Below are 13811 nucleotides of genomic sequence, written 5' to 3'. Positions count from 1 at the left end.
AAAAAAATATAAAAAAAAGATCAAAAAAAGATCACGCATCCGTGATCTTTCTTCTAGCCAAAAATAGCAGAATTCTGTATTTTTGTATATAGGAGCTTGAAACTTCGACAGTTGGGCTCTCTGGTACGCTGAATCTGATGGTGTGATTTTCATTAGGTGTGACATTCTTTGACTTTTAGGGGGTGTTTCCCTCCTATTTCAAAAATCAGGCAAATTTTCCCAGGCTCGTAGTTTTTGATGGGTAAAATTGAACTTGACAAATTTTATATTTTTGGAATCAGTATAATAAGCTGACTCTTTTGATGGATCTATTGATATCAGCATTTCGTTTTCTAGGGTATCGGTTACTATTGAGCCGAGTCGCTCGTTACTTACAGTTCGCTACCACGAACTGTTTGAAAAGTGTGTTTTTTTTTAAATACTAAAATTAAACTGAATGTCACAAAAGTAATTGTTATAAGAAATATTTTTTCTCTCCAGTATATGTCATTTTTAGTAAAGGAGACGTGACACTCGGGCCTTTTATAGGGTCTGAAAGGGGGTATGCACAATTTCATTTCATGTAACTCTAAACTTAAATAGCGATGAAGACCACACTGTCTTTCCATCATAAAAATAGAGTCCTGGTTGAACTTCCTTGAAGTAATGACGCTAGGGCTATTTTGATTTTTTTTTTTTTTTTTAGCTTTTACGATTGAATTTTAATGTGAGTTTCTTTAATATTGGTTTTTTCTTCCTTTGTTTTTCTGAGGACGGCCCTTGGATATAGGGTTGAAATATTCATTTAAAGTTGCGTTCCACTGTCTTATATAAACAATTTCCCTATTGTTCTAATTATTGTTTATGTAACTCTAGCTATTCATTTTATTGTGTTACTGTTTATATTATGACAAATAAAAAAGACATTTTTCGAAATAGAAATCATTACGCTAAAGTGAAAATCTCCCTCTGCCCTTCATAGGGTTTCTTTTTTATAATTTAATGATAAATAATAAAGTGTTTAAAATATATTTTGTTTTCAATAAAGATCTTTAAATATTTTACTTTTCTAATAACGCAGTCCCAAGTAGTACCCTATTTGTTATATTACAATTAATTCAGGTGCCCAATTAATTCAAACCACAGCCATGTTTACGAGATTGAGTGCTCATTTCAATCACTGGTGGACACAAGTTGGATCCATAGGGAAAGAATGACAATAAATAACCGAGTCAAAATTTACACTTTACTGAAAAAAATATAAATGTTTTTACTTTTATGACTTTGTCAAATCAAATATTTTTAACATTTTGATGACTAAATATTAGTAAATGCATATTAAACTGATAATACACATTCTTTGTTATTTTTTTCAGTAGAGTGCAATTTTTGCCCTTGCCCTTGGAAGGCAGAGGGGTTTTGCACCCAACTTACGCTAATTTCTGCTCATTTTGAGTTTGACTCGATTATTTATTGTAATTTCTGTTCGTTTTGGGTTTCATTTATCTATCGATGCTGATTTGTGGTAGTTTCGCGCTTGGTAGATTATTTGATTTTATTTTTGATCTTTTTTTGTTTAATGGAGTTCTTTACTTTTCTTTGAAAAATTTATTTTGTGGAAAAAGTTTTTTAAAATTAATTTCTGTTCGTTTATATTGACATAGTCTTTTCAGGGAAAAAGAAAATAATACTTTAAATCTTTTCGTTTTTTAAGACTTTATAGTTTGGCCTGCTGTTTGTATTCTGGAGAAAAATTTCCAGCAATTTTTAACAACATACACCCTTTTAAAAATCACAAATAGTACTGTTTAATTTAGTTTCATACCTCCTCTAGTTAACCTGAAATGGAAAACTTGATACCATTCGCAAAAAAAATCTGTTTACTTTTTTTTGATAGCTTGTATACACTTACGCTATTTTGATTTGGTTAAATTTTAAGAGCAGAAGTAGCCCCGAAAGTTTGAACATAATACCCTCAGTCGTTCTTGGGATACTGCTGAGATGCCTTATTGGGAATTAACATTATCACAGTGCATTTTGATTTAATATTAAGGCAACATTTAGTTTTTAAAAATAATGGGCAAATGGGACGGTGGGCGTGGGAGGGTGGGAGTGGAAGGGGGATTAGTTGCTCTCCAATCACTTTCAACTATTAAAAAGGGCATCAGCCCTTTCTATTTTCAATCGCATCAGCCCTTTTCGAAGCTCTCTCGACAATTCCTTCGATACGAAGTGCCCTGGTCTAAACAACCACAACAACAAAAAATATCACTAATCCCTTTCGACTATTAAAAAGGAAACTAGCCCTTTGAATTTCAAATCAAATGAGCCCTTTTTCAAGTTTCAACGACAAAGATTTCAATAAAAACCTTATATGCCCCCAGGGCATAACTTATAGACCTTGCCCTGAGGGTTGTGGGGGAGTGTCCTCCTCAAAAACATATTTTCTATCTTAAAATCAACTACGCTGAACAAAATTGCTATATAAAAATTTTTATTGGATGTGTTTGAGGGAATGATGGGCGTGGGGGGGATAGTTGCCCTCCAATCACTTTCGACTATTAAAATGGGCAGGAGCCCTTTGAATCTCCAATCGAATGAGCTTTTTTTGAAGTTTCTACGACAACGCCTTCTATAAAAAACCTTATATGCCCCCAGGGCATAACTTAAAACCCATGCCCTTAGGGCTGTGGGGAAGTATCCTTCTTAAAAACATATTTTCTATCTGGAAATCAACTACACTGAACAAAATGGCTATCTTAAAATTTTGATTGGATGTGTTTGGGGGAATGATGGGCGTGGGGGGGGGGGCTAGTTGCCCTCCAAATACTTTCGACTATAAAAAGGGCACTAGAGCTCTCGATTTCCAGTCGAATTAGCCCCTATTAAAGTTTCTACGACGACCCATTCCATATGAAGTGCCCTGCTCTAAAGGAAAAAATAATAATAAATGATACATTGTGCCAACATCGTTCTTATATACCCTCAGGGCATAACTTACAACCCTCGCCCTGAGGGTTGTGGGGGAGTGTCCCCGTCAAAAACATATTTTTTACTTGGAAATCAATTACGCTGAACAAACTGGTTATCTCAAAGTTTCGTTTAGATATGTTTGGGGGAGAGGTAGGCGTGGGGGGGGGGGCTAGTCTCCCTCCAATCCCTTTGGACTATTAAAAAGGGCACTAGCCATTCCAATTTCCAATCAAATGAGCCCTTTTGAAGTTTCTACGACAACTCCTTCGACACGAAGTGCCCGGGTATGGAGGAAAAAAAATAATACATTGTGCCCACATCGTTCTTTACTGGAGGGCCAGTTGCTCTCCAATCACTTTCGACTATTAAAAAGAGCACTAGCCCTTTGAATTTCCAATCGAATGAGCCTTTTTTGATGTTTCTACGACAGAGGCTTCTATAAAAACCTTATATGCCCCAGGGCATAACTTAAAACCCTTGCCCTTAGGGTTGTGGGGGAGTGTCCTCAAAATTTTGATTGGATGTATTTGGGGGAATTATGGGTGTGGGAGGAAAGGGCTAGTTGCCCTTCAATCACTTTCGACTATTAAAAAGGGCACTAGCCCTTTGAATTTTCCATCGAATGAACCTGTTTTGACGTTTCTACGACAACACCTTCTATAAAAAAAACCTTACATGCCCCCAGGGCATAACTTAAAACCCTTGCCCTGAGGGTTGTGGGGGAGTGTCCTCCTCAAAAACGTATGTTCTATCTAGAAATCAACTACGCTGAACAAAAGGGCTATCTCAAAATTCTATAAAAACCTTATATGCCCCCAGGACATAACTTAAAACCCTTGCTCTGAGGGTTGTGGGGGAGTGTCCTCAAAATTTTGATTGTATGTATTTGGGGGAATGATGGGTGTGGGGGGAGGGGCTAGTTGCCCTTCAATCACTTTCGACTATTAAAAAGGGCACTAGGCCTTTGAATTTTCAATCGAATGAGCCTGTTTTGACGTTTCTACGACAATGCCTTCTATAAAAAACTTTACATGCCCCCAGGGCATAACTTAAAACCCTTGCCCTGAGAGTTGTAGGGGAGTGTCCTCATCAAAAACACATGTTTTATCTAGAAATCAACTACGCTGAACAAAATGGCAATCTCAAAATTTTGATTGAATGTGGTTGGACGAATCATGAGCGTGGAGAGGGGCTAGTTGCCCTCCAATCACTTTCGACTATTAAAAAGGGTACTAGCCCTTTGAATTTCCAATCGAATGAGCCTGTTTTGAAGTTTCTACGACAACGCCTTCTATAAAAACCTTATATGTCCCCAGGGCATAACTTAAAACCCTTGCCTTGAGGGTTGTGGGGGAGTGTCCTCCTCAAAAACAAATTTTCTATCTGGAAATAAACTACGCTGAACAAAATGGTTATGTCAAAATTTTGATTGGATGTGTTTGGAGAAATGGTGGGCGTCAGGGGGGGGTTAGTTGCCCTCCAATTACTTTCAACTATTAAAATGGGCACTAGCCCTTTCAATTTCCAATCGAGCCCTTTTTGAAGTTTTTACGACAACGTTTTCTATAAAAACCTTATATGCCCCAAGGGCATAACTTACAACCCTTGCCCTGAGGGCTGTAGGGGGAGTTTCATCCTCAAAGACATAATTTCCGAACCTTTCAACTATGTTGGACAAAATGTCCATTTCAAAATTTTGATTGGATGTGTTTGGGGAAATGGTTGGCGTGAGAGGGGGGTTTGTTGCTTACTCCAATTACCAATTACTCGAATGAGCCTTTTTGAAGTTTCTACAAAAACACTTTCTATAAAAACCTTATATGGCTCCAGGGTAGAACTTCCAACCCTTGCCCTGAGGGGTTTGAGGGGTTCGTCATCCTCAAAGACACAATTTCCAGAATTCTTAGCTACGTTGAACAAAATGCCTATTTCAAAATTTTGATTGGATGTGTTTGGGGAAATGGTGGGCGTCAGAGGGGGGTTAGTTGCTCTCCAATCACTTTCGACTATTAAAAAGGGCACTAGCCCTTTCAATTTCCAATCAAATGAGCTTTCTTTGAAGTTTCTACGACAACACTTTCTATTAAAACCTTAAATGCCCCAGGGCACAGCTTACAACCCTTGCCCTGAGGGCTCTGAGGGGGGTTATCGTCCTCAAAGACCTAATTTCCGGAACTTTCAACCACGTAGAACAAAATGCATATCTCAAAATTTTGATTGCATGTGTTTTGGAAAATGGTGGGCGTGAGAGGGGGGTTTGTTGCTCTCCAATTACTTTCAACCAAACAAGGCACTAGCCCTTTCAATTTCGAAACAGGTGAGCCATTTTTGAAGTTTCTACAACAACGCTTTCAATAAAAACCTTATATGCCCCCAGAGCATAACTTACAACCCTTGCCCTGAGGGCTGTGGTGGGAATGTCATCCTCAGAGACATAATTTCCGAACCTTTGAACTTCGTTGAACAAAATGTAGATGTCAAAATTTTGATTGGATGTGGTTGGGGAAATGGTGGGCGTAGAAGGGCTCTTAATTGCATTCAAATCACTTTCGACTATTAAAAAGGGCACTAGCCATTCCAATTTGCAATCGAATGAGCCCTTTTCGAAGTTTCTGCAACAACCCCTTCGATATGAGGTGCCCTGGTCTAAGGAAAAAAAACAATACATTGTGCCAACATCGTTCTTTACTTAGGCTTTCAAGCTTTTTACTATGAAAATGTGCCAGTGAAGGGTAAGCCATTTCATAATTTGGCGCCCATGCCCTTTGAACTACATTGGTCGGGTCTTTTCTGGAGGTACTAATTCAAAGAACTGCTCTCACCTTCACATTGCTAACTTTAAATTTGAGCTTTTTACTTTAAATTCGATATGCTCTTCAAAATATAGGCAATCGAACACGTTAATTTTCGAAGCATTCTAGTAAAAAAAAAAAAAAAAAAAAAAAAAAAAAAAAAAAAAACAAGAAAACGGATTTGGAACTTAGGTTAAACTGCAGGAAAGCAGAAGCTACATTTTACTTTGATAATGGGGGTTAAGGGTGGTAAATCCTCAAATTTAGGATAGATTTGCTTTTTTACGACACAAAATGGTTGATCATGAAAAGTTGCGTTGATTTGATTTCTTTTTTTCTTTTTTTTCACTAGCCCTCTTTTAATTTCCTTAAATTGCTTGTTCCATGTAATCATCTATGAGGGAGTAAGAAACAGAGAACACAACATATAATTTAAGATTTTTTGTATTTGTTTTTAGACAGAGTGCTCAAACCTTTGAAATGGGGTTATTTGACCAGGGTTGCCACCAGTAGCACGAAATTACTATTATAGAACTATTTCATTACGTGTAGCACTGTAGGACGTGCTCAGGGTTGCTTAAATTGTGCTAAAAGAGTACAAAACTGCTATTTTAGCACTATTGCAGTCAATTTTTTGACTATAACACCGAAAATCGCTGTGTAGCGCGCAAACTTGGGTAATTGCAGCACTTTAAGAACTAACCATGGTGGCAACCCTGTATTCCAATGCCTAAGTTAATGGTATTATCTTTGTTGAGGTCACTTCTTTTTTTGTGATGGTTTCTCCCTTTTTCCAAAATTATGGAAAAAAATTATACTAACAAATTTCGATTTTTTAATTTAAACTAAAATATTTTTAGATTTTTAGGATCAGCATAAAGAGTAAATTCTTTTGACGTCCGTGTTGGTCTCTATCTAAGGACTTGGTGTCCATATAATCAAATCTTATCCTAGATATTACTTGAATTATAATTTAAATCAACGTTCCCTGACTAGAACTATTTAAAGTTTGGGTAACAATTGACGGGATCACTTTATTACCGCGAAGGGTTTTATGCCAAACGAATTTTACGTAGATGCATTTACATTTTGCTATATAAGAAATCCAGTTCATTTATTTTGATCGGATTTTTATGCTCAAAAGATTTGTTTAGCACATATTGTTTTCTTAAGTCATTTATCTGATGATTCGTGCTGCTGTCTAAATCACAAGCAATTCTAAAATTTAGCCCGTGATTTCTAGGAATGTTTAATTTTCTAGGAGCAGTTAGTTAATTTAAACTGTTAATACAAGCTGTTTTTTGAGAAGACAGTCCATCAATATTTTACTTTCATTAGTTTCATTTTAGGCAAGATTTAACCATAGAATTCTATTTTTTTTAAGGTAAGGTCACTCACCCATCAAAGTTTTTCCCATCTTACCGACATTAATTGCGTGTAATGCTTTAAATTGACTAGATGATCTTATTTGAATGATATTTGTATCAAGGTGATTGACTTTAGCCACAAAGGAAGCAACACATTCAAGCTTCGTGCAAGTAATAGCTGAAGCATTTATTTAACATGGACACAGATTATTATCAAATCGTTTTGATGACGGCAGAATTAGCCTAAATCGTGCAATAAAAGGTTAATCACTTTGCAGTGTAAATACTACCAAGTGTAAAATAGAAAAAGACAATTTTTAGGCTTAAATAAAAGATAGAAATATAAAAGAGAGAAAAACCATTTAAAGGCTTATTTCTGTTGCTGATAGAAAAATACAGGAAACTATAAAGGTGTAATATCTTCGGACGATTTTAGTCTATTTTTCTTTACAAATCATTTCAAAATCGAAGCCTTTCACAATTGGCTAATGAAGACTATACATAACTTTACTTTTATATTGTATAACCCTGCGACGGTCCGTCTGAATTGGTAATCCTGACAAGACAAAAGAATAAGTGACACGTTCAAATAAAAAAAAAACAAAAAAAAAACAATCAATCAAGAGCATGCAAAGGTTTTAGGAATTTATGTTGCTGTTAATAAAAAAAATAAAAAAATAAAAATAATAAAAAATATAAAAATAAAGTTTCATTTTGACAGTGGTAAATATCTAAGGAGCTAGTTAATGGATACAAGATGTTTCTGTTCATAAGTAATCTTTTTTTTTTCTTCGTTCATTTTAATTTTTGTAAATGAGTGTTTACAAAATCTTACTAACTTTAACCTGTTTTGTCCCACGCTTGGAGAGGGTGAGGGGGGTCAATTTAAAATTTCAAGGAAAGTTAGTAAGCAGGAAACCATTTAGGCTGGGATGATGTTCTAAAAATGACCTATGGTCTTTGAGGTGAGATGTCTAAACAAGAAATTTTAAACAGGGTGAGTTGGAGTTGTTTTGTGGTCGTGTTTCCATTTAGCGCAGTAACGAGCTTATTGTAGCAGTAGTAATAATCCTTGGATTTACTTGTCTGATGGTTCTTTCAGACCACGAGGTTGAATCTTGCGCATAAGCGCAACTGAAGACTTTGCGCTAATCTTACGGAACAATTATTATGTCGGTAGCGTAGGTAGTACCAATTAGACTCGAGATCTATATAGAATTTTACGTTACGCACGTCTACGTTACGTTAGAGAAAAGTTAACATAGTAGCAACAACTTGGAACTTTTATTGGATGTTTAGGGTGTTGTATGGAGTTCTATTAACAAAATTGTGCTTGAAATTTTTCAAAGCTTGATCAGAGCTTGAATCGCCTTATGATGATTGTGACGATTCTAGACGAGGATTATTTTACGTTATCCTATCTCTAAGGGGTTTGCTTAAGTGTGAAAGAGTCTACTTAACATAACATAACCAGTTAACACAGAAAATTACGTACGTAGTTTGAAAGCTCCTTAAGAGCTCGTTCTATAAACCGTACTACCCCAGAGGTTGGCGCGCTAAACTTGCAATCCTATGTTCGCAAAGGCAGGGGTTTGAATCCTGGTGTCGCTTATTATTTGGTTTATAACGGAGGTTTGCTGTGTGACTCTCTTAGCTCAAGCAGAGTCACCCCAGCTCTAAATGTACTAGAGAAGTATGAGGGGTAAATACGGGAAACGTCAGATGATTGGCTCTCAACCAGGCATTGCACTCCCGGTCAAAGGCAGAGAATCAGGAGATCGGTAAATGCGCTTTATAGACCACTGGCCAGCATGCACAAAACTATTATTCTTTTTTTTAAGAGCTACTGATAACGAATTGTCTTTTTTTCAGTCTCGCAGCACAAGCAAAATCAATGAGTGACAGAAACACAACCCTCAGTTATGACATAATCAGTGATGGAGAGAGGATGTCAAGTGCCTTGATTCGACGATATGGAAGCCTTTATGCTCAAGCTAGGGTTGACACAATGGATGCTCTGGACCGGTTGGATTACCTGACTAACAATGAAGAATTGAAAACCAAATTACTATTTTCTGTTATTGTGGTAATTAATGGTTACCCCTGGTTACGCTTAAGTTGAAAAATTTGATGAAAACAATTTAGATTTAATTTAAAAGTTCATTAAAAACTAGCATTGCAGAAGGGATTTCATGCAAATAAAAAAAACTAAAAGAAATAAAATAATCAATGATGGATGTTTAGTCAATATTTTTATCGTGATTGTCTTAACGGATACAATAGATGAAAATAATAAAAACTGGTGAAATAAACAAAAGAATTGAAACTAAGACCAAAAAATATAAAGAATTCGACAAAGGTAAAAAAAAAATGGGAAATTTAAAGTGAAGACTAAATAAATATGCACAATTTCATCTTTTCAAACGAAAAGATGAAATGTCAAATTTGAACAAAATTAGAACCGGAAGAAATACAAATGATTTTTAAAATCAAGCAATCCAATAATGCCAAGACCATTTAAGATGTCAGTTGTCCCTACACAATTCCAAGTAAAACTGAACCAAGAGCAGAAGTTTCTATGAACCAATATTTGTCCTTCTTCTTAAAATTTTTATAACAACTTTAGAGCCTTGGAACTTTATCTGTAAAAATGTAATATTTAAATATTTGGCTAGTATTTTTCGATTTTTCGTTACAATGTGGTGGATCAAGTATGAATATTTAGTTAATACTTCGTACCATTGGTCTTGCAAAATCAATAAAGGAAGAACTAAAAACTGGCAGAACAAATGAAAGAATTGGAGCCAAGACTTGAAAGTCCAAAAAATCCATTGAAAACCTGAAATTGAAATGCAGACTATAAGTAAATATAAAATGTTATTTAAAAAAAAAACACCGATTTTTGGCTACAAAGCATTTTCCGACGAATACAGCACAATAATTGCTGCATATTTCTCTTGACAGAGGGTTAATTCTGTTCAGAAAATATTAAGTGTTAAAAAGCATTAAATTAGTTCGAACTCTTGGAGTGATCGGGCAGTTTTAATGTTTCGTAATAATTGCTTGTGTGAAATAGAATCCGAGGAATCAAACTTGATGAGCTTCTATTTCGGGCCAGGATTTTTTTGGTTAAAAAGACAAAAATATTCCTATCTAAATGTTTTCTTAGTTTCACTTTAGACTTAAAAGCTGACATCTTAAATTAAGGAGCTAAAGTTTTTTTGCCTGAATATAGCTGAGACCTACAGTAAATTTAAGCGGAACCGTTAATTATCAAAGCTAATTTTTTAATAAGAACTCTGCATAAATTAAAAAACGTAGATGTTACCGCTATGATTAAACAACCAAAGCCTCTATTGCAAGTAAGAAAATACACTCCAGCATTTTTCAAGCTAAGCAAAAATTGTAAAAAAAAATGTATTTATTTCTAAAAACCTATTATTCAAAAGTTATTTTAGATATATATTTTTTTTAGCGTAATTTGATAAAGCATAAAGAACTTGGTATAAGGATTCCTTTAGTATATATATGTCAATATATTTGTAAATATGATAATACCTTATTAGGAAAATGATTTTTTTTTTAAAGTATAATGTTTTTACATGAACTGGAAAACGTTTGGGTACCCGGTTTGATTAACTAACCGGAGTCAGATTTTAAAAATAAAAAGACACCGCTCCACAGCTTTTTGCAATTCACATAAGTATTTTTTCGTTTTAAAAAGTATGCTAATAAATTAAAATCGTCCTTTTTAATATATTAATTTTAAATTTTGATCAAATTTATAAGTTTTCGTTTGTTGAAAACTCGGGTTGGAAACAGAAGTAAAAAAAAAAAAAAAATGATTCCACTTCAGTTATGTTTACTGTTGTCTATGCTGCGGCTAGTTTTCAATCCAGTGAATGTAAATGATTTCCTTAGGCATGTAACTTTTTTTTATTGCTTACTAATTCTATTAGACTAATCAATTAATTTTATTAATTTTAGTTAGTCATTACTTAATAGTTATTTAATGCATTAGTTAATTAATTTCATTAGACTAGCTACTAGGCTAAACTTTGGATTAATTAAGTACAATGTAACTTCGATATTGATGGATTAATCATCAATAGGTAGAACTTTGAGCACATATTTGCTCTTTTCATAAGAAATACGTGAGGAATAACAAAAGGCATCTAAAGAAAAGATCAAGGACGTCACTCCCTCCCACTGAAAAGCAAACAATTTAAAAAAATACAAAATTTTTCCTCATTTGAAAAAAAAAATTCATTTTTGGCAATATTTTTTCCCGATTTGGTTTTGAACGCCCCTTTAACGCCTCGTAACCTCCCATGAAAAGAATACTTTTCTACAAGAATATTTGCATTATCCACAAGAATATTTTGGGACTAGACGGGACCCAGATCTTCTTCTTAGGATGGATTAAATAAGCTTTTAAATCCATTTACAAAAATGAGCAATATTTTAATGCTAGCTTTTAAAGTTTGTAAAGAAGTAAGTCATTTCTTTAATTATCTCCTTAATACGTTCCTGCTTAATAATTTCGTTGGTTTATTGCGTTTCTACTGTGCCTGATATGTTAGCATACTAGTTTGTTTCTTTCTTTATATGCGTCTGTTTTTTCACGAATTTTAGGCTTTGAAAATATGATCTATAAGCTAATTTTCTTTTTCCTAATCCATTTCATCCACTTTCTTAACGATCAGATGAAAATATCCAACGAAGATATTCTTGGAGTACAGAGCTCAGTTTTCTACGCCGAGCACTTCCTTGATGTGTTCCCATCCAAGCGATGGCTATAATCTTCTTTTAATGTAACGTGTTTTATAATAATATATATTATAAAATAATATATAAAATAATATATATAATATATATATATATATTATAAATATATATTATAAAATAACATGTTTTATAGCTTGCTTACCGTAGTGCATCTGCAAGGTCGAATCTTATCAAGGATCATATAAAGAGGGTTTTACAAATTAAAATTTCGGATTCAAAAGACGTGGTTCAAGGGAACGGCCCTCCAGTACCACCACCTTTACCAGATAAACCAATTGGCTCAAGATTGCTTCAAGCAAGTGAAGCACGTCTTCCGGAAAGCAGAAAGTCAATGATTTCAAAGATTGATACCAAAACGGATATTGAAACAAGCATAGAAATATATTTGAGGAGAACTGCAGATGAATATGATCTTGGAAAATGCATCGAGGTAATGGGGTATTTAATTTGCATAGCTGAGTGTCTGGTATAATATTATTAAAAAAAAAACACTAATAAAATCTCTTCAAAGAGTCCTTCTTGAGAGTCATTTAAGTCTTTGCTAAGTCCAAAATTATTGAAAAAAAGGAAGCTAAAGATCTTGAACACAATATTACAATTCAAAATCGTTGCAAGCCAAAAAATATTATGAATAATTTAATAGACCCTTTCTGTCTAAAATATAAAAAGCAAGTTCTTTCAGTGGAAAGTGAAGAATAACATTAAAGCTTAAAACGAATCCAAATTATCCTGTATGTGATAGGGGCTGCCCTCCAATTGACTCTCTCCCTTCACAATTTACGCTAAAGTTTTGGCGCTTTACAAAGAGCTCTTTAATGTGCAACAACCATAGTTAATTGCAAGTAATTGCAAATGTTTTATTTTAGCGATTGTCTCTCAATTGACGCTGGAAATTTTATTGTTTTACATAAATGTGGATTGAGAAGCCCTTCCAATTTTGAGATATTGTGAAAGATACTTGTTGTCCCATTCCGTTTGTTGCTATGTTAGAGTATTCTTCCTTTAATTAATTTATTTTTTAAATATTTTATTTAAGAAAGCAAAGAGAAAAGTTGAAAATTAAAACGGCAAAAAATTACTGTTTTGCAGTTTATGAAACATATTTTTGAAAACTGTTTCAAATAAACTGGCTGGTGATATTTCAATATATTTGTCAAATTTTAGAAAACTAGCACCGTTTTGAAAACACAAAATCGACGCATCAAAACCGGATTAGGAGCAGAAAATCTTCAAGTAGCCTGCAGAAAATAGAATAATAATCTAAAAGCTCTGAATAGTCTTTAACTGGCTATAAACTTAATACGTCTTACTTTACAATTTTAATCCTTTAAAAAACTCAAGCAAGCTTAGTTTTTAGTACATAGCTAATTTTGAAAAAAAGCTACAAATATAAGTAAAATATCATGAGCCAGTTTATTTGAAACAGTTCTCAAAAATATGTTGCGTAAACTATGAAGTTGTAATTTTTGTTTGTCTTGGGTTTCAACTTCGCTCTTTACTTTCATCAGAAAAAATTTACTTATTTTAAAATTGAATTTTGTTCGGGACGAAACAAAAACAAAACAATCCTACTTTGAGAGTGCCTATTTTAATTTTAGTGTTTTCCTTATTGAAGTTCATTTACTTTTTTTGTCCTAGGAGTTTTATCTTTGTATTTTTTATTATTTATTTACTTTTGTGTACTGGGGACGGTCAATTGGAGGTCTTGGCCGAAATATCCGCTTATTTATTCTTTTTTTTTTTTTACTGGTCGGATATATCCTCGTTTTTTCTTCTTCATAATTTTCTTTATTTTATCCTTCACAGCCAGTTTGGTCTTCGGAATTATTGAAGAGGCTATAATGCTACTCTTTTCTGCAACCTAGCCTTTCCTCTCCAGAAATGGCACCCAAAGTACCATTTTGGGTGTTTT

The 13811-nt window shown here is 34.1% G+C and overlaps 1 protein-coding gene and 1 long non-coding RNA gene across 3 annotated transcripts in view; one reads left to right on the top strand and one right to left on the bottom strand.

Moving 5' to 3' along the window:
- Window positions 1–13811, bottom strand: part of LOC148951353 (uncharacterized) — a 66712-nt gene that overhangs the window by 29867 nt on the left and 23034 nt on the right. Inside the window, exon 2 of one of the 2 annotated variants that reach the window (XR_016141905.1) lies at window positions 9851–9950. This is a non-coding gene — a long non-coding RNA (uncharacterized LOC148951353). Of the gene's footprint in view, window positions 1–9240; window positions 9951–13811 lie in introns of those variants that run through there. The other variant, XR_016141906.1, reaches the window with a different exon arrangement.
- The window catches only part of LOC148951354 (uncharacterized), a 162255-nt gene that overhangs the window by 130477 nt on the left and 17967 nt on the right, over window positions 1–13811 (top strand). Inside the window, exons 6-7 of the mRNA XM_089090814.1 lie at window positions 8984–9197; window positions 12033–12329. Coding sequence (XP_088946940.1) covers window positions 8984–9197; window positions 12033–12329 — 511 coding nt within the window. The remainder of the gene's footprint in view (window positions 1–8983; window positions 9198–12032; window positions 12330–13811) is intronic.

Source organism: Artemia sp. Qi Xiang Cuo, chromosome 6, assembly GCF_049724085.1.
Source record: "Artemia sp. Qi Xiang Cuo chromosome 6, ASM4972408v1, whole genome shotgun sequence".
NCBI lineage: Eukaryota > Metazoa > Arthropoda > Branchiopoda > Anostraca > Artemiidae > Artemia > Artemia sp. Qi Xiang Cuo.
Note: the sequence above shows the minus strand (reverse complement) of the source record. Positions and strands in the feature narration are given on the sequence as shown.